At 47.1% G+C, this 21,719-nt stretch overlaps 1 protein-coding gene across 1 annotated transcript in view; it reads right to left on the bottom strand.

Annotated features, from left to right (window-relative positions):
* Positions 1-21,719, bottom strand: part of slc7a4 (solute carrier family 7 member 4) — a 45,033-nt gene that overhangs the window by 6,434 nt on the left and 16,880 nt on the right. The window contains exons 2-3 of the mRNA XM_070886396.1: positions 12,840-13,507; positions 2,944-3,052 (exon numbers count right to left, since the gene is read on the bottom strand). Of these exons, the coding sequence (XP_070742497.1) occupies positions 2,944-3,052; positions 12,840-13,507 (777 nt within the window). The remainder of the gene's footprint in view (positions 1-2,943; positions 3,053-12,839; positions 13,508-21,719) is intronic.

The raw sequence follows: 21,719 nt of genomic DNA, 5'->3' as shown, positions 1-21,719 counted from the left end.
ACACCAATGGAAGTGCATATCGTAAAATTGGCCTCTGATTTCTCATCCATTCATTGTAATTTAATTCTGTCCCCTACTCCCCTTGAAAGGAGGAAATTGAGATGGGTTCTCATAGGACTATATAATTCAATAGTATAGAAAGACTTGCATTTATATAGCACCTTTTAACATAGTAAAACGCCTCAATGCGCTTCACTGGAGCGATTATTCTGCAACATTTGTCACCGAGCCATATAAGGAGATAGTAGTGTCATGTAGCCTACCTAGTTACTGCTTGTACAATTACAAGGTGTGCCACCAGAGGGCACCACAGTGGGAGACTTGTAGGTTACCTGTACAGGTGTGCCTGGCCTAGTATAAAAGGCAGGCCACCAGGTGTGATCCTCACTCTGGAATTATCAATAAAGGACTAAGGTCACTACAGTTCAAGTACAACACATTGCCTTGTGGAGTCATTATCAGAGCATCTAAAGACATAACAATTAGGGCAGGTGACCAAAAATTTGGTCAAAAAGGTAGATTTTAAGGAGGGTCTCAAAGGAAAAGGAAGACCTTGCTGGTGCAGTGGGTTTGACATCGGAAGTTCAGTTCCTCGGTTCAAATACAGCCCAACCTGAACAGATGACAATCTCCTCGGTCGCCTGGTCCCAAGGATCCTCCTATGTGAAATGGATATTCAGTTCCTAGTGTCAGCTGTGGCTCAATGGGTAGCACACTCACCTCTGAGTCAGAAAGTTGGATGTTCAAGTCCCACTCCAGGACTTGAGTACATAAATCTAGGCTGACACTCTGGTGCACTGCACTGTCGGAGGTACCATCTTTAGGATGAGATGTTAAACCGAGGCCCCGCCTGCTCTCTCTCAGGTGGATGTTAAAGATCCCATGGCGCTATTTCGAAGAAGAGCAAGGGAATTATCCCCAATGGTCCTGGGCCAATATTTATCCCTCAATCAACATAACAAAAAAAAAACAGATTATGTGGTCCATTATCACATCGCTGTTTGTGGGAGCTTGCTGTGTGCAAGTTGGCCGCCACATTACAACAGTGACTGCATTTCAAAAGTCCTTCATTGGCCATAAAGTGCTTTGTGATGTTCGGAGGTCATGAAAGGCGCTATATAAATGCAAGTATTTCTGTTTTTTTTCTTTCTAGTGGCTTTGGGTACACAGCAAAAAAAAAAAAGCCTTAATTTGGCAATGTCACCCAGTCAAGTGAGGGAAATGGAAATCGAAAAGACTGTTGTGTGTAAGCTGTTCTGGGGCTGGGGCTGAGGTACATGGTTGGGGCAACTTTACCCTGCATCCAGCTGTGCGAGAGTGCTTGATGCCGACAGTGGGGACCTGAAATGGAAAGCGTTCCATTTCCCAGCTTGGTGATCACCAAGGAACATGACTCCAAACTAAGCCATGACAGGAAGACAAGATCACAGGTTCAAACTAGTACAAGGAAATGTTACAACTGATGCCAGGAAATTCTTCACACAAATTATGAGCAACTCATGAGATGGAATTCTGATAACTGTAGGAATAGAGGGAGTATAAATCCTGGAACCATTTAAGATACAGCTGGATACTGTAATGGATGGAACTGTAGGGTTTTTTTCTTTTATTCGTGGGCGTCGCTGGCAAAGCCGGCATTTATTGCCCATCCCTAATTTCCCTCGAGAAGGTGGTGGTGAGACACCTTCTTGAACCGCTGCAGTCCGTGTGGTGAAGGTGCTCCCACAGTGCTGTTAGGGAGGGAGTTACAAGATTTTGACCCAGCGACGATGAAGGAACGGCCGATATATTTCCAAGTCAGGATGGTGTGTAACTGGGGAGGGGAACTTGGAGGTGATGGTGCTCCCATGCACCTGCTGCCCTTGTCCTTCTAGGCGGTGGAGGTCGCGGCTTTGGGAGGTGCTGCCGAAGAAGCCTTGGCGAGTTGCTGCAGTGCATCTTGTAGATGGTGCACACCGCAGCCACGGTGCGCCGGTGGTGGAGGGAGTGAGTGTTGAAGGTGGTGGATGGGGGGGGCCAATCAAGCTTTCTGCATGGATGAGTTAGGATGAGCCAAATCGCCTCTGTACCTATCGTGTGAGTAATAAAGTTAAAAATCCAGGTGAGGGGAGGATACCTGGAGGAACACAGAATAATACAGTGCAGGAGGAGGCCATTTGGTCTATCATGGCCTGCGCTGGTTCTCTGAACGAGCTTCCAATTAGTCCCACTCGACTTCTCTTTCTGCACAGCCCTGCATTTTTTTTCCTTTTTAACTATTTATCCAACTCCCTTTTGAAAGTTACTAGTGAATCTGCTTCCACCGCCCTTTCGGGCAGTGCCTTCGTTATCACACCTTGCAGATTAAAAACATTGCAAGACAATTTTATATGGTATAAGGTAACCGCTTGTATATTACTACGGGTACAACATCGCAAATCCGGCAACCTCGGGACTGTTTTTGGATTTTTCCAGATTTAAAACAAGAAAATTAAGAGCGTGTGTATGCTCCCGAGACAGACAAAGTACGATTGGTGGTGTGGGTCAGGTGGGGGGCGGGCCAGGTCGAGGGCCATTTAAAACATAGCGGCGAAGCCGATAACTAGTCGGGCCCGCCGGTTTTTGGACAATAATTCCGGATTTTGATTTTACTGCGTATCAAATGGGAGTTTCTCAAAAATGGCCGGTTTTCGTAGAATTCCGATTTTTGGACAGTCGGATTTGCGACGTTGTACCTGCAGTTGTTTTTTTTATTTCTCACAATGGATTACCGGTAACTTTGTGACTATCCATTGCTGGCGTGGAGAGTCGGGTAGGGGATCGGGCTACGAAAGCTATCACCCAGACTTCCCAACCCATGATCACCACCATCAGTGCAACACACCATCAGTGGAGCCTCGTAAAGTGATGCCTCAAACGTAAGCTTGACATATAGAAATAAGTTCAAAAATAAAGTTGACGTACCTATAGCTAGCCAAACGGAAAATCTCACCCAGGTCATTAAACTCAGCTTTAACATCAGGTACACATTGAGTAAAATACTCACAGCAGGAATCAGTGGCACCAGAGGAACCTGTGGAAAGAAAGGTCGTGAGGGTATAATCGATAAAACAACTCAATAGCGTTTTTACTAAAAAAAATTGCAGTAACATCGCCTGATGAGCTGATGGGTAAAAGCATCAGCCATAGAAACCAACTGGTTGTAATCCTCAATCCTAGTCTGTCCTGTTAGCCCATCTCGGTTTTGGAGACAGTAACGTCATTGAGGTGTCAGCCGTGGCTTTAGTGCACAGCGCTCTCACTTCTCAGTCAGAAATTTCTGGGTTCGAGTTCCACTCCAGAGACTGGAGCACAAAGTCTAAGCCACGCTGTCGGAGGTGCCGTCTTTCAGATGAGACGTTAAACCGAGACCCCGTCTGCTCTCTCAGGTGGACGTAAAAGATCCCATGGCACTATTTCGAAGAAGAGCAGGGGAGTTATCACCGGTGTCCTGGGCCAATATTTATCCCTCAACCGACATCATTAAAGCAGATCATCTGGTCTCTCGCGCCACCAGAGGGCGTAACTTCACGGTGGGACGGGCAATAATCAAGGGAATAATGGAGGCATGTGAAAAAGGAACAGCAGTAATCATGGGGGATTTTAACCTACATATCGATTGGTCAAATCAAATCGCACGGGGTAGCCTGGAGGAGGAATTCATAGAATTCATACGGGATTGTTTCTTAGAACAGTATGTTACAGAACCTACAAGGGAGCAAGCTATCTTAAATCTGGTCCTGTGTAATGAGACAGGAATAATAAACGATCTTCTAGTAAAAGATCCTCTCGGAATGAGTGATCACAGTATGGTTGAATTTGTAATACAGATTGAGGGTGAGGAAGTAGTGTCTCAAACGAGCGTACTATGCTTAAACAAAGGGGACTACAGTGGGATGAGGGCAGAGTTGGCTAAAGTAGACTGGAAACTCAGACTAAACGGTGGCACAATTGAGGAACAGTGGAGGACTTTTAAGGAGCTCTTTCATAGTGCTCAACAAAAATATATTCCAGTGAAAAAGAAGGGCGGTAAGAGAAGGGATAACCAGCCGTGGATAACCAAGGAAATAAAGGAGAGTATCAAATTAAAAACCAATGCGTATAAGGTGGCCAAGGTTAGTGGGAAAATAGAAGATTGGGAAAATTTTAAACGACAGCAAAGAATGACTAAGAAAGCAATAAAGAAAGGAAAGATAGATTACGAAGGTAAACTTGCGCAAAACATAAAAACGGATAGTAAAAGCTTTTACAGATATATAAAACGGAAAAGAGTGACTAAAGTAAATGTTGGTCCCTTAGAAGATGAGAAGGGGGATTTAATAATGGGAAATGTGGAAATGGCTGAGACCTTAAACAATTATTTTGCTTTGGTCTTCACAGTGGAAGACACAGAAACCATGCCAGAAATTGCTGGTCACAGGAATGTGGGAATGGAGGACCTTGAGACAATCACTATCACTAGTGCTGGACAGGCTAATGGGACTCAAGAAGACAAGTCCCCTGGTCCTGATGAAATGCATCCCAAGATGTTAAAAGAGATGGCGGAAGTTATAGCAGATGCATTCGTTTTAATCTACCAAAATTCTCTGGACTTTGGGGAGGTACCAGCGGATTGGAAAGCAGCTAATGTAACGCCTCTGTTTAAAAAAGGGGGCAGACAAAAGGCAGGTAACTATCGGCCGGTTAGTTTAACATCTGTAGTGGGGAAAATGCTTGAAATTATCGTTAAGGAAGAAATAGCGGGACATCTAGATAGGAATAGTGCAATCAAGCAGACACAGCATGGATTCTTGAAGGGGAAATCATGTTTAACTAATTTACTGGAATTCTTTGAGGATATAACGAGCATGGTGGATAGAGGTGTAGCGATGGATGTGGTGTATTTAGATTTCCAAAAGGCATTCGATAAGGTGCCACACAAAAGGTTACTGCAGAAGATAAAGGTACGCGGAGTCAGAGGAAATGTATTAGCATGGATAGAGAATTGGCTGGCTAACAGAAAGTAGAGAGTCGGGATAAATGGGTCCTTTTCGAGTTGGAAATCGGTGGTTAGTGGTGTGCCACAGGGATCGGTGCTGGGACCACAACTGTTTACAATATACATAGATGACCTGGAAGAGGGGACAGAGTGTAGTGTAACAAAATTTGCAGATGACAGAAAGATTAGTGGGAAAGCGGGTTGTGTAGAGGACACAGAGAGGCTGCAAAGAGATTTAGATAGGTTAAGCGAATGAGCTAAGGTTTGGCAGATGGAATACAATGTCGGAAAGTGTGAGGTCATCCACCTTGGGAAAAAAAACAGTAAAAGGGAATATTATTTGAATGGGGAGAAATTACAACATGCTGCGGTGCAGAGGGACCTGGGGGTCCTTGTGCATGAAACTCTTTTGAGTTTACCTGCGAAAACATAAACATTAAAGAGTGCCACCCGACCTGGGTGACACTCCAGACATTTACAAGGCCCTTTTTTTCCCCTTTTTTTTGTTTTTTTTTTTGTGTTTTTCTTTTTTTGGTTTTTTTTGGGCACTAAAATCACAATTTTTCCCCAGTGCCCCCTATAAAAGGGAAGGGGACACTAAAAGCACCGGCAATTAAAACAAATTAACTTTAAAACGTAAAATCAAATTAAAATTTGGTTGCCGGGCGTGATGATGCACTCCAGTCCCTCCGGTGCCCACCTCTCGCGGAAGGCCGCGAGCGTACCGGTGGACACCGCGTGCTCCATCTCCAAGGACACCCTGGACCGGATGTAAGAGCGGAAGAGAGGCAGGCAGTCAGGTTGAACGACCCCCTCGACCGCCCGCTGCCTGGACCGGCTGATGGCACCCTTGGCCGTGCCCAGGAGCAGTCCTACGAGGAGGCCTTCGGACCTACCCGCTCCCCTCCGCACAGGGTGCCCAAAGATCAGGAGAGTGGGACTGAAGTGCAGCCAGAATTTCAGGAGCAGCCCCTTCAAATAATGGAACAGGGGCTGCAACCTTGTGCATTCCATAAAAACATGGAACACGGACTCCTCCAGACCGCAGAAATTGCAGGCGGCCTGGGAGTCCGTGAACCGGCTTAAAAATTTGTTGCACGGTACTGCTCCGTGCACCACCCTCCAGGCCAAGTCCCCGATGAATAGTGGGAGGACCCCTGCGTAGAGTGCCCTCCATCGGGGACCCCCGCCTCCTCCGGACGGCAAGATGGTACGCCATGGCGTGTCCGGACGGCCGGCGAGGATGGCAAAGTTGAGGGTGTGCAGGAGCAGCCCGTACAGGAAACCCCTCCGCGCGGAACTGAAAGGCACGGAGGGGATTTCCCCGAGGCGGCTCAAGTTGTGAGGCGCCGGCCCCCGAGGGAGGTTCCGGGGTTTGGCGCCGATGAGGAATTCCGTCCGGACGGGGGTCAGTTCGGACGGGATCTCCCCACTTGCTTGAGCCTCCTCGATGCACCTAACGGAGTCAGGGCCCAGAGCTGTTTTTAGCGACTCGATGGCATTCCTTGTGCATGAAACTCTTTTTGGAGTTCACCTGCAAAAACATAAAACATGTATCCGTGCCACCCGACCTGGATGACACACACAAGACATTTACAAGGCCCCTTTTTTATTTATTTTTTTGTGTTTTTTTTTTGGGGCACTAAAATCAAATTTTTCCTTTTTCCAGTGCCCCCTATAAAAGGAGAGGGGGACACTAAAAGCACCGGCAATTAAAACAAATTAAACTTTAAAACGTAAAATCAAATTAAAATTTGGTTGCCGGGCGTGATGATGCACTCCAGTCCCTCCGGTGCCCACCTCTCGCGGAAGGCCGCGAGCGTACCGGTGGACACCGCGTGCTCCATCTCCAAGGACACCCTGGACCGGATGTAAGAGCGGAAGAGAGGCAGGCAGTCAGGTTGAACGACCCCCTCGACCGCCCGCTGCCTGGACCGGCTGATGGCACCCTTGGCCGTGCCCAGGAGCAATCCTACGAGGAGGCCTTCGGACCTACCCGCTCCCCTCCGCACAGGGTGCCCAAAGATCAGGAGAGTGGGACTGAAGTGCAGCCAGAATTTCAGGAGCAGCCCCTTCAAATAATAAAACAGGGGCTGCAACCTCGTGCATTCCATAAAAACATGGAACACGGACTCCTCCAGACCGCAGAAATTGCAGGCGGCCTGGGAGTCCGTGAACCGGCTTAAAAATTTGTTGCACGGCACTGCTCCGTGCACCACCCTCCAGGCCAAGTCCCCGATGAATAGTGGGAGGACCCCTGCGTAGAGTGCCCTCCATCGGGGACCCCCGCCTCCTCCGGACGGCAAGATGGTACGCCATGGCGTGTCCGGACGGCCGGCGAGGATGGCAAAGTTGAGGGTGTGCAGGAGCAGCCCGTACAGGAAACCCCTCCGCGCGGAACTGAAAGGCACGGAGGGGATTTCCCCGAGGCGGCTCAAGTTGTGAGGCGCCGGCCCCCGAGGGAGGTTCCGGGGTTTGGCGCCGATGAGGAATTCCGTCCGGACGGGGGTCAGTTCGGACGGGATCTCCCCACTTGCTTGAGCCTCCTCGATGCACCTAACGGAGTCAGGGCCCAGAGCTGTTTTTAGCGACTCGATGGCATTCCTTGTGCATGAATCCCAAAAAGTTAGTTTGCAGGTGCAGTAAGTAATCAGGAAGGCGAATGGAATGTTGGCCTTCATTGCGAGAGGGATTGAGTACAAAAGCAGGGAGGTCCTTCTGCAACTGTATAGGGTATTGGTGAGGCCGCACCTGGAGTACTGCGTGCAGTTTTGGTCACCTTGCTTAAGGAAGGATATACTAACTTTGGAGGATGTACAGAGACGATTCACTAGGCTGATTCCGGAGATGAGGGGGTTACCTTATGATGATAGATTGAGTAGACTGGGTCTTTACTCGTTGGAGTTCAGAAGGATGAGAGGTGATCTTATAGAAACATTTAAAATAATGAAAGGGATAGACAAGATAGAGGCAGAGAGGTTGTTTCCACTGGTCGGGGAGACTAGAACTAGGGGGCACAGCCTCAAAATACGGGGGAGCCAATTTAAAACCAAGTTGAGAAGGAATTTCTTCTCCCAGAGGGTTGTGAATCTGTGGAATTCTCTGCCCAAGGAAGCAGTTGAGGCTAGCTCATTGAATGTATTCAAGTCACAGATAGATAGATTTTTAACCAATAAGGGAATTAAGGGTTATGGGGAGCGGGCGGTTAAGTGGAGCTGAGTCCACGGCCAGATCAGCCATGATCTTGTTGAATGGCGGAGCAGGCTCGAGGGGCCAGATGGCCTACTCCTGTTCCTAATTCTTATGTTCTTATGTATCTGTTGAAGTCCCAAGGGACCCCAGCATCCCTTGGGAACACTGTATTTAAGCAGACCTCCCATCCTGTACCAACGCTCTGGAGTTAGACGGGAGTAAGTGTGACCTTAGTCTCTCTATTCTAACTCCAGAGTGTTGGTACAGCATGGGAGGCCTGCTTATATACAGTGCTCCCAAGGGATGCTGGGATCCATTGGGACTCCAACAGATACGCCCTCTGGTGGCGGTAGAATACTGGTTACATAGGGTTGCATACATAACAATCACATTGCTGTTTGTGGGAGCTTGCTGTGCACACATTGGCTGCCGCATTTCCTAAATTACAACAGTGACTACACTCTAAAAAGTACCTCATTGGCCGTATAGCACTTTGGGACATCCTGAGGTTGTGAAAGGTGCTACAGCAATGTAAATTCTTTCTTTGCTTTCTGGGCTAGGAAGGGGAAAAAAATGACAAGGCATGCTGGTCACTGGTCTGTGAATTTTGGGTGAGAGCAGGTTTGTGCTTGGCTGTGTGTGTAGTTCTTCAAATAACCTGCCAACAATGTTCCCTTTAAGCTGCATGGCAGTGCAGCACTCTGAAGGTCCCGCCCAGCCGGTGAACCGCCTTTGAGATAGGAAAACCGCGCGTGGGCGAAATTTTGAATGGCCCACGCAGCTCGTTAGAGTGGCCACGTGGGCTAAAATAAGTGAGGGGGAACATTGATGGCCAACAGTCATTCTGCCAGATGCAGCACAAAGAATGGCCACTCAGGTGAGGTGGCAGAGTGTGACTGTCACACATGTAGAAATTCCGAAGTGTTCCATTTGAGGGCGGTAACCCTGGAAAGGCGGGACTTCCTGCGACCTAACTTGGGTTCACCGCCGCTGAGCGCAATGTCGGGCGCTCCGCTTCCTCTCGGGACGGGCTCGGGAGCGCTAAGCCCACGCAACGCTGTGTAGCGCTGACGCGTTACATGGGCCCCTCCCCTTCCATTAAAGGGGCATGACACTGCGACTTCTGCAGTGCTCTTCATGGGCCTCCACTGGGCCACAAGGGATGCGGGGGGTGGGGGTGGTGCAGTAGCCGCAGCCCGGCACCGAAACGGAGCGCCGGGCTGCACGATCGCGGCACGGACCCCGCGAAATCGGCAGAAAGGGCCCCCCCCCCCCCGACCGGTAAGTCGGCGGTAAAAAAAATGGCGGCGTGCAGCGGCATGCACCTCCCCTTTTAAATTTCGCCCTGCAAGCGGAGTGCGGGTCAGTTCGTGACCCTGGCGCTGACGTTGCCCACGGCAGCCTCACGGTAGGCGTTGCCCAATTTCTGCCGCCATACGAAAAGGAGCCGCGGTGCATGGCGATGATGTTATCGGCAGAGATGCAGCAGCCTGGGGTGTGACCAGTGAGGGGCACGGCGCTACTGGTCTTGCGCCTCCGTAACTCCTGTGCAATTTCCTGAGAATTGATAGCGCCCCCAATTTCGCGCTTCGTTAGTGCCCGCTGGAGGCGCTAATGGGAGATGCACAACAGGGGAATTTTGGCCCCTGTATATCATGCATAGAAACATAGAAAATAGGTGCAGGAGTAGGCCATTCGGCCCTTCGAGCCTGCACCGCCATTCAATGAGTTCATGGCTGAACATGCAACTTCAGTACCCCATTCCTGCTTTCTCGCCATACCCCTTGATCCCCCTAGTAGTAAGGACTTCATCTAACTCCTTTTTCGAATGTATTTAGTGAATTGTCAGCGCCAGCGTCATGAGTCACGAACTGACCCGCACTCCGCTTGCGGGGCGAAATTTAAAAGGGGAGGTGCGTGCCGCCGCACGCGGCCATTTTTTTTTTTACCGCCGACTTACTGGTCGGGCCTTTTCTGCAATCCCACTGGTGCTCACACCATGTGTTTGTCAGGTGTTATTATAGTGGGAGGATGCATCGTCTTGTTGCTAGCACTGAGAGCTGTTTTGGTCTTTGCATCTCAAGACTTCGCACACTTGGGGATAGGTATTGTAACAAGATTTTTGATGCAGCAACTTTATTGAGCAAATATGGTTTCTACTTCGCTATAATTTTCTAAATATGTTACAGCCATGTGCACTTCCTGTCTGCAAAACTAGGCTTCCTGTTTTCAAATTTTTGACACGCTTTTGTGGCAAATTCCCAGTATAAATTCATCTGTCCGTATTTCGAATGGGAACTGCCTGTGTGAATTTGTCATGTTGTAGTTACATCCTCCTGCCATTGGTGGCACTGTAGCACATCACCTTTGCGTCTCCCAGCTCCTCAGTCCCCATTGCAGAGAAACTCCTGTGCTCCAAACACCTCCTGTTTCGTAAATTGCCATAGGTTTTATGATTTAATTACAAATAATATATAATCATCGCTGCTGAAACCCTCATCCATTCCTTTTGTTGTCTCTAGATTTGACTATCCAACGCACTCCTGGCTGACCTCCCACATTCTACCCTACGTAAACTAGAGGTGATCCAAAACTCGGCAGCCCCGTGTCCTAATTCACACCAAGTCCCGCTCACCCATCACCCCTGTGCTCGCTGACCTACATTGGCTCTGGTTAAGCAACTCCATGATTTTAAAATTCTCATCCTTGTTTTCAAATCCCTCCATGGTCTTGTCCCTCCCTACCTCTGTAATCTCCTCCAGCCCCGGAACCTTCCGAGATATCTGCGCTCCTCTAATTCTAGCCTCTTGTGCATTCCTGATTTTAATCACTCAACCATTGGTAGACAAGGCCCTAAGCTCTGGAATTCCCTCCCTATACAGAATGTATAAACATAAAAATGTATCAGAAAGTGGGGTCAAAGCCGGAAAAAAATGGTTAAAAAAAACAAATTTAAAAGCTCTTTATCTGAATGCACGCAGCATTCGTAACAAAATAGATGAGTTTGATGGCACAAATAGATACAAATGGGTATGATCTGATAGCCATTACAGAGACGTGGTTGTAAGTTGACCAAGGCTGGGTACTAAATGTTCAGGGGTATTTGACAATCCAGAAGGACAGACAGAAAGGAAAAGGAGGTGGGGTAGCTCTGTTAATAAAGGATGAGATCAGTGCGTTAGTGAGAAACGATATTGGCTCAGAAGATCAAGATGTTGAATCGGTTCAGGTGAAGATAAGGAATAATAAGGGGGAAAAGTCGCTGGTGGGTGTAGTCTACAGGCCCCCTAACAGTAGCTACACTGTTGGACGGAGTATAAATCAAGAAACAATGGAGGCTTGTAAAAAAGGAACGGCAATAATCATGGGCGATTTTAACCATATTGATTGGACAAAGCAAATTGGCCACAGTAGCCTTGAGGAAGAGTTCATAGAATGTATCTAGGATAGTTTCCTTGAACAGTACGTTGGGAACCAATCAGGAAGTGGGCTATCTCTCGTGGCCTCGCTATTCCAACTGTATCAATTAAAGATAAAGCCATCTCTGACCATTTCCTTGTATCGCTCTCAACCCACATCCCTCTTTCCCAATCCAAACCTACTTCCTTCTGCATCCGCCCCTGGAAAAAACTCTCTCCAAATTCTATTACAACTGCACTTATCAACTCAAAACTGTCCATTATTTGGCCCTCTTTTAACAATGACATTTCTTCAGCCACCGATCTGCTCAATCACACTCTCACTACCACCTTTGATGCCCTAGTCCCTATTAAAAGGATTCCTCTCTCCCACCCTTACCGTTCCCTCTGGTACAGCCCTCATCTCCGCTCCCTCAAGCCAAAAGGACGTAGACTTGAACAGATGTGGCGGACAACTGGTTTAGCCATTCACCACCAGATCTGGCTCGAACACATAAAACACTATCGGTTCTTACTCGTCTACCCAACATTTCCCAATCTCTCAATTTTAAAAAATACTCTGCTTTTCTATTTTCCTATCAAAGTGGATAACTTCACATTTCTCCACATTTTATATTCCGTTTGCCATGTTCTTGCCCACTCATTTAGCCAGTCTATATCCCCTTGAAGCCTCTTTGCATCCTCCTCACAACTCACATTCCCACCTAGCTTTATATCATTAGCAAACTTGGATATATTACATTTGGACTAATAGAGAGAAAATCGTGCAAACACAATTATTGAAAATCATAACTCAGGCCTTTATGTCCTGCCACGCTGTGCATTACCTGACCTGGGAGCACTCAATGGTGACCCGGAATGCCTGAACATAAAAAGATAAGAATTAGGAGCAGCAGTAGGCCATTTGACCTCTTGAGCCTGCTCCACCATTCAATAAGATCATGGCGGATCTGATCTTGGGCTCAGCTCCACTTTCCTGTCCGCTCCCCATAACCCTTCACTTCCTTTTCGTTCAAAAGTCTGTCTATCTCCACCTTGAATATATTCAATGACCCAGCCTCCATAGCTCTCTGGGGCAGAGAAGTCCACAGATTATTGACCCTTTGAGAGAAGAAATTCCTCCTCAACTCTATTCTAAATGGGCAGTCCCTTATTCTGAAACTACGCCCCCGAGTGAAAGGAGAATGTATTTCATGCCTGTGTGCCAACATGCAAGCTCCTCGAGGACCCACCTGAAAGGTGCTCAGTTTCTGGTGTTGTTCATGAATCCAGATGAGGAACAAGCTGAGGAGAAACCCAATCCCAAAGAAGACGACGAATGAAATAGACGCCCACGGCGGGAGCTGGAGATGACTGCTGCCAAACACCAATATACAACACAGGCACACGGAGCAGGTCATCATAGCGACGACTGACACAGTCACTATCTCCCCCGGCGCAAAATCACCCAGGAAATGTAAATAAGGCTCGAAGGAGGACCTCAGCTGGCCGGGCTCTCTCCGTTCTTTGGCTGCTTTTTGCCTCTCCACCAACTGGAGTTTATCCGAAAATGACTCGTATTCCTTCACCCCGCCGCTGTCCTGGGCTTGGGGGCTTTGGCCGTGTGGCGATGGCTCCGAGGGTTTCGCTTTGTCTGTCTGATAGCGTAGCACGATGATGCTGGCGGCAACGAAGGTATAGGCCAGGAGCGTTCCGATGGACAGGAACTGCACCAAGGATTCCAGGTCAAACACCAACGCCAAGATGGCCATCAAGATTCCAAACACCACAATGCCAATCACGGGGACCTTGGTGACCGGGTTGACCTGGGCAAATATCTTGAAGAAAAGGCCATCTTCAGACATGGCGTACGCAATCCGAGGGAGGGAAAACAGGTTGCTGAGGAGAACTGTGTTCATTGCTTGAATAGAAGTGGAAAAAAAGATAATAACAATCAAGAGACAAAGCAAGACTGCCAACATCTGTTGGATGTTACACCATTTAGTATTATAATCAACACCTACACATTTCCTTACTCTTCTCACCCCATTTCATTCTCATGTTGTTTTGAAGGTGATGACTCATGTGGTGTCACAGATGCCATTTAACCCTCTGATACCTCACTCACAGAAAGAAAAGAAAGACCTGCATTTATATAGTGCCTTTCACGACCGCCGGACATCACAAAGCGTTTTGCAGCCACTGAAGTACTTTTGGAGTGTAGTCACTGTTGTAATGTGGGAAACGCGGCAGCCAACTTGTGCACAGCAAGCCCCCACAAACAGAAATGTGATAATGACCAGATAATCTGTTCATTTGTTATGTTGATTTAAGGGATAAATATTGACCAAGACACCGGGGATAACTCCCCTGTTCTTTTTCGAAATAGTGCCATGGGATCTTTTACGTCCACCTGAGAGAGCAGATGGGGCCTCGATTTAACGTCTCATCCGAAAGACGGCACCTCTGACAGTGCAGCACTCCCTCAGCACTGCACTGGGGTGTCAGCCTAGACAATGTTTGTGCTCAAGTCCCTTGAACCCACAACCTTCTGACTCAGTGGCGAGTGTGCTACCCACTGAGCCACAGCTCAAGCGCATCACGAGAATAAACCTGAAGGTTGGCAGGATGTACAACTGTAGATGGCATTACTGCGCACGGTCTTTGTTGTGTATGCAATAACCGTTAAACTGAGTACTGTTTAACTCCAAGAGGTAACCTTGGCACTGCTTTATTAAGGCCCAAAGTGACTAATATACAAAATGGCTGGCCTTTTATACTTGGACTGCACACACGTACGTGCAGCTCAATGGCCTCCAACAGTGACGCCATCTCGTGGCTAGTGATCCCAAAAGTACATTCATGACAATATCCCCCTCTGAGATATTAATACAGTCTTTTAAAAATTGAGACAGTCCGGTGCTTTACGCTCCCAGGTTGACCGTCTCAGTTCAACTCCAGCTTTGGGTGAGTGTTCAGAGTTTGTTGTGATGGGTGGCTGACCTGGTGGGACTGGCAATGGCCATGTCAGGGATTGAAAGTCCATTTTCATTGAACATGTCAGTGATTGAAAGACCCGATTCACTGATGACCACTGAGTCCTCTGATGACTGCGGGTGGGTTGGTTGGTCGTCGATTGTCTCTTCCTCCAACTGTTCCGGTTCGTCTGTGTGCCGCAGCTTTGTCTGATCCATATGTTTCCTGCATGTTTGCCCATTTTTGAGCTTCACAATAAATACTCTGTTACCCTCCTTGGCCATGATAGTACCAGCAATCCACTTGGGACCCTGACCATAATTCAGAACATATACAGAATCATTTGCAGAAATATCTCGTGACACAGCTGTGCGATCATGATACTCTTGCTGACTTTGTCTTCTATATTCAACATGATTATTCAAGTCAGGGTTGTACAAGAGATAGCTTGGTCTTAAGACCTTTCTTCATCATTAGTTCAGCAGGCGAGACCCATGTAAGCGTGTGTGGTTTTGTCCTGTAACTAAGCAGTATGCATGACAGGCGGGTCTGCAGTGACCCTTGGGTTACTCGCTTCATACTCTGCTTTATAATTTGAACAGCACGTTCTGCTTGCCCATTGGATGCAGGTTTGAATAGTGCTGACCTTACATGTTTGATACCATTGAGTTTCATGAACTCTTGAAACTCCTAACTGGTGAAGCACGATCCATTGTCGCTAACAACAATATCAGGCAGACCATGTGTCGCGAACATGACACTGATATTCTCAATGGTAGCTGTGGATGTACTGGATGACATGATTATACACTCTATCCACTTCGAATATGCATCCACCACAACTAAAAACATCTTCCCCAGGAAATCTATGTGGATCCTGGACCATGTTTTGGATGGCCACGACCACAGACTCAGCGGCGATTTCGCTAGTGCTTTGCTGAGCTGTATGCAAGTGTTGCACTGATGCACACATGATTCCAGCTCAGAGTCAATTCCCGGCCACCATACATGAGACCGAGTGATGGCTTTCATCATTACAATGCCGGGATGTGTGCTATGTAGCTCACGTACAAATTGCTCTCTCCCTTTCTTGGGCATAACAACACGATTGCCCCACAGTATACAATCCAACTGAATAGACAGTTTGTCTTTGTGACGAATGTAAGGTTTGGTCTCCTCACACATTTACTTGGGTATGGCAGACCAATCACCTTTGAGGATGCGACTCTTCACCACTGATAAAATCGGGTCCTGTCTGGCCCTGGTCTTAACTTGTTGAGCCGTGACAGGGGTTTCTTCACTCTCAAAAGCATCCATAACTAACAATAGGTCCGCCAGTTGTGGTGTTTCCACCTCCGGTGTGGGCAACAGCAGACAGCTCAAAGCATCGGCACAATTCTCGGTGCCAGGTCTACGGCAAATGACATAATCATAAGCGGACGATGTCAGCACCCACCTCTGGATGCAGGATGAAGCATTGGTATTGATAGCTTTGTTTTCAGAGAACAGTGAAATGAACGGCTTGTGATCTGTCACCAGTTCAAACCGAAGACCAAACAGGTACTGATGCATCTTTTTAACCCCATACACACAGGCTAGTGCTTCTTTCTCTAACATGCTGTAGGCTCTTTCCGCTTTTAGACAAACTTTTTGAAGCATATGCGACTAGTTGAAGTTTACCCGACTCATTAGCTTATTGGAATACGCAACCAATTCCATATGACGAAGCATCACAGGCCAATACTAAACATTTATATGGGTCATAATGTTCCAGCAGCTTGTTAGAGCAAAGCAGGTTAGTGACTTTCTCAAAAGATCTGTCTTGAGACGCACCCCACACCCAGTTGCCTTAGCAGCATGTGCAGTGGTTCTAACAAGGTGCTCAATTTAGGTAGAAAGTTACTGAAGTAGTTGAGCAGACCCAGGAACGAACGCAGCTCCGTCACATTCTGCGGCTTGGGTGCATTCTTGATGGCCTTGGTTTTCGTGTCCGTAGGCCTGATGCCGTCAGCAGCAATTTTCCTCCCCAGGAATTCGACCTCTGGTGCCATGAAGATGCGCTTCGAGCATTTCAATCCGAGCCCCACTTTGTCCAGACGATGTAGAACCTCTTCCAGGTTGTTCAGATATTCCTCGGAGTCACGACCTGTGATCAGGATGTCATCTTGGAACACGACAGTTCTGGGAATGGCCTTCAGTAGACTCTCCATGTTCCTCTGAAATTTTGCTGCAGCCGAGCGAATTCCAAAAGGGCAATTGTGATAAATAAACAATCCTTTATGTGTGTTAATGCACGTAAGTCTCTTCACTGTCTCGAAGCTCCTGTGTCATGTAGGCTGACGTCAGGTCCAGTTTGGTGAACGTCTTCTCCCCGGCTAGCGTTGCAAACAAGTCATCAGCCTTCGGTAATGGGTACTGATCCTGTTTTGAAACCCTGTTGATCGTAGCCTTGTAGTCTCCACAGTTTCTGACTGTGCCATCACTTTTCAGCACAGGAACAATGGGGCTTGGCCCATTCATTAAAATCAACCAGTGATATGATCCCTTCACGCTGGAGTCTGTCCAGTTCGATTTCGACCTTCTCCCTCATCACATACGGAACTGCCCGAGCTTTATGATGGATGGGTCTTGTATCCGAGTCCACGTGGATCTGCACCTTGGCTCCCGTGAAGTTGCCGATGCCTGGTTCGAACAGCGAGGGGAACTTGCTCAGTACTTGGGCACATGTATCTTTCTCCGACGACAACGCCTTGATGTCGTTCCAATCGCATCTGATTTTTTTCAAGCCAGTTCCTGCCGAACAGCATTGTGCCATTGCCTGGGACAATCCATAACGGTAACTCGTGAACCGCACCGTCATACAACACTTTAATTGTGGCACTGCCAATCACCGTTATGAGTTCTTTGTGTACGTGCGCAACTTGGCATTGACTGGACTCAGCCTGGGCCTCACAGCCTTAGTATCCCACAGCTTGTCGAATGCCCTCTGGCTCATTGTTGATTGATTCGCCCCCGTGTCCAGTTCCATCAATACCGGCACCCCATTAAATTTCACATTGATCATTATCGGTTTGCTCTTAGTTAGGAACGAGTACAGTCCATACACTTCCTCCTCTGGTATCTCGGATTGCGTATCCAGATCCGCGCTAGTCTGACCATCATCCTCCACATGGTGTGTCGCAGCACGCTTGCTCATCTGCGGACACTTGCGCTGGAGATGCCCCACTCTCAGCCTTTGCAACTATATTGCTTAAATCAGCCCTGCTGGTGCCGGTGATTTCCCCCACAACGCCAACATGGAGAAATCAGATGTATTCCCACTGATGGAATTTGGACAGCCACAGGTTTCGCGTATGCAGTCGGGTAGGCCCTGCCATGTGCCGCTCTGCCGAACGCCGAATCGATCATATTTACAGTACTTGCCGAGTTTCGATTTTTCACTGATGTCTGCTTCAGACTTCTATCCGTCGTCATGTATGACTGAACGACCATGATGGAAGGATTCCAACGTCTCCAACGTCTCCTTCAGCAGTAGTTTATGCAAGATCACCTCGTGGCTGATACCGATTACAAAGAAGTCCTGCAGCATGTCTGCCAATATAGACCCGAACTTACAGTGTCCCGCTAGACATCTCAGGTCGACAACGAATTCCACCGCATTCTGGCCCTCTGAGCGAACATGCGTGTAAAATCTGTATTTCGAGATGGTGATGACTTCGTCTGGCTTAAGGTGGTCCTGTACCAGTGTACACAATTCTTCATACGTAGTCTCTGTTGGGTTCACAGGCAGGAGTAGATTCTTTATCAGACCATAAATTTTTGGACCGCAAACCATGAGGAACACCACCCGGCGCCGATCTGCGTCACCGACCTCCTCCATTTTGTTGGCCACGAAGAACTGGTTCAAACGGCTCACAAGTGCCCAATCTTCTCCTTCCACAAATCGCTCCAACAATCCAATTGTGCTCATTTTTGCATGCAAAGGTTCTTGTTGCCTCGTCGCCAAATGTTGTGTATGCAATAACTGATAGACTGAGTACTGTTTAACTCCAAGAGGTATGACCTTGTCTCTGCTTTATTAAGGCCCAAAGTGACTAATATACAAAATGGCTGGCCTTTTATGCTTGGGCTGCCCAATGGCCTCCAATAGTGACGCCATCTAGTGGCTAGTGATCCCAAAAGTACATACATGACAGTCTTCATCCTACATTCAATCAAAAGCACTTTCCAGCAGGCAGTCACTGGGCAGTAAGCAGGAAGGAAGTGACTGCTGCCAATGCACCGGAAGTAGTTCCGTGTGCACAGTTCCAGTGTTTTTTGAGCAGGCACCCTGCTTAGACGATCGGAAAGATCTTTATAAAAAAACAGAGAAACATATAAAACGTAAGATAAAGTTGAGCCTGGATTGTTAATGGGAAAATAATGTGCGTTTGCATTTCTTTACAGTAAAATTATTTCCAACAAGGGGAAAAAAACCTTTAAATAATGAGGATGTTTATCCAGCCAATCCAATGGGAATGCTTTAATATTCATTTTTCTGGTATTTCTTGTCTGCGTTCATTCTCCAATCACAGTCTCCACAGAACTACATAGCTTAACTGTAAATTGTCAATTTTTGTGTCTTATAACACTGCTCCGAAGCGCCTTGGGACCTTTTACTACGTCATATAGCATCTTTACTACATTAAAGGTACTATATAAATACATGTTGTTATTGTAAGCATAGAAAATATTACAAATAATAAATGGATTTTGATCATCAAAAGCAAATAAGAGTCGGTATTTACGGAGACCTCTGTCTGTTGTGAAAGTTATTCCTTAAATTTGGGACCATTATTTTATTAATTTGGAACCTTCCGGTAGCTTCTGGTTCATTGGCAGGAGTCATTCCAACTCAGGAATGGGAGCCCAGGCTAATTTTTCCCTCTCCCTAATTGATGCCAATTTTGCCCTCTCCCTAGCTTTACAGAGTTAGCTGATCTCAGGCAACATAGCAGTTAGTACTTACACCTTAGTTGGTCTGTTGGCTATATTCAGCTAGCTCAGCAAAGACCAGGGATCAAACCTGAGACCCTGTGGTCAGTGTGGCTCAGTACCACACTGGGCAGTTACATCAGAACATAAGAATTAGGAACAGGAGTCGGCCATACTGCCCCTCGAGCCTGCTCTACCACTCAATAAGATCATAGCTGAACTTCGACCTCATCTCCACTTTCCCATGTGATCCCCATATCCCTTGATTCCTCTAGAGACCAAAAATCTACCTATCTCAGCCTTGAATATACTTAACGACTGAGCATCCACAGCCCTCTGGGGTAGAAAATTCCAAAGATTCACAACCCTCTGAGTGAAGAAATTCCTCCTCATCTCAGTTTTAAATGGCCGACCCCTTATCCTGAGACTATTCCCCCTAGTTCTAGACTCTCCAGCCAGGGGAAACAACTTCTCAGCATCTACCCTGTCAATCCTCTTCAGAAGCTTACATGTTTTAATGAGATGTACCAACTGGGGCCATTGAGGGAGTCAATATTTCATTCGCCAACAAGTCATAAGAACATAAGAATTAGGAACAGGAGTAGGCCATCTGGCCCCTCGAGCCTGCTCCGCCACTCAACAAGATCATGGCTGATCTGGCCGTGGACTCAGCTCCACTTACCCGCCCGCTCCCCGTAATCCTTAATTCCCTTATTGGTTAAAAATCTTATCTATCTGTGATTTGAATACATTCAATGAGCTAGCCTCAACTGCTTCCCTGGGCAGAGAATTCCACAGATACACAAACCTCTGGGAGAAGAAATTCCTTCTCAACTCGGTTTTAAATTGGCTCTCCCGTATTTTGAGGCTGTGCCCCCTAGTTCTAGTCTTCCCGACCAGTGGAAACAACCTCTCTGCCTCTATCTTGTCCATCCCTTTCATTATTTTAAATGTTTCTATAAGATCACCCCTCATCCTTCTGAACTCCAACGAGTAAAGACCCAGTCTACTCAATCTATCATAAGGTAACCCCCTCATCTCCAGAATCAGCCTAGTGAATCGTCTCCGTACCCCCTCCGAAGCTAGTATATCCTTCCTTAAGTAAGGTGACCAAAACTGCACGCAGTACTCCAGGTGCGGCCTCACCAATACTCTGTACAGTTGCAGCAGGACCTCCCTGCTTTTGTACTCCATCCCTCTCGCAATGAAGGCCAACATTCCATTCGCCTTCCTGATTACCTGTTGCACCTACAAACTAACTTTTTGGGATTCATGCACAAGGACCCCCAGGTCCCTCTGCACCGCAGCATGTTGTAATTTCTCCCCATTCAAATAATATTCCTTTTTACTGTTTTTTTTTCAAGGTCGATGACCTCGCATTTTCCGACATTGTATTCCATCTGCCAAACCTTAGCCCATTCGCTTAACCTATCTAAATCTCTTTGCAGCCTCTCTGTGTCCTCTACACAATCCGCTTTCCCACTAATCTTTTTGTCATCTGCAAATTTTGTTGCACTACACTCTGTCCCTTCTTCCAGGTCATCTATGTATATTGTAAACAGTTGTGGTCCCAGCACCAATCCTGTGGTACACCACTAACCACCGATTTCCAACCCGAAAAGGACCCATTTATCCCGACTCTCTGCTTTCTGTTAGCCAGCCAATTCTCGATCCATGCTAATACATTTCCTCTGACTCCGCGTACCTTTATTTTCTGCAGTAACCTTTTTTGTGGCACCTTATCGAATGCCTTTTGGAAATCTAAATACACCACATCCATCGGTACACCTCTATCCACCATGCTCGTTATATCCTCAAAGAATTCCAGTAAATTAGTTAAACATGATTTCCCCTTCATGAATCCATGTTGCGTCTGCTTGATTGCACTATTCCTATTTAGATGTCCCGCTATTTCTTCCTTAATCATAGCTTCAAGCATTTTCCCCACTGCAGATGTTAAACTAGCTGGCCTATAGTTACCTGCCTTTTGTCTGCCCCCTTTTTTAAACAGTCCCACATATTAGTAAAACCTCCTTATTACATAATTTAATTGCTTCACATTGTAAGTACAGTAACAGCCAGTGTTTGAACCGCATCTAAACATGTGAAATTAAGACCTGTAAATTGGGGTCAGTCGATAAGATGCTTTTGTCAGCGGGTCAATGCAAAAGTGACAATTAATT

This window comes from Pristiophorus japonicus, chromosome 8 (assembly GCF_044704955.1).
Source record: "Pristiophorus japonicus isolate sPriJap1 chromosome 8, sPriJap1.hap1, whole genome shotgun sequence".
NCBI classification, from domain to species: Eukaryota; Metazoa; Chordata; class Chondrichthyes; family Pristiophoridae; genus Pristiophorus; species Pristiophorus japonicus.
Note: the sequence above shows the minus strand (reverse complement) of the source record. Positions and strands in the feature narration are given on the sequence as shown.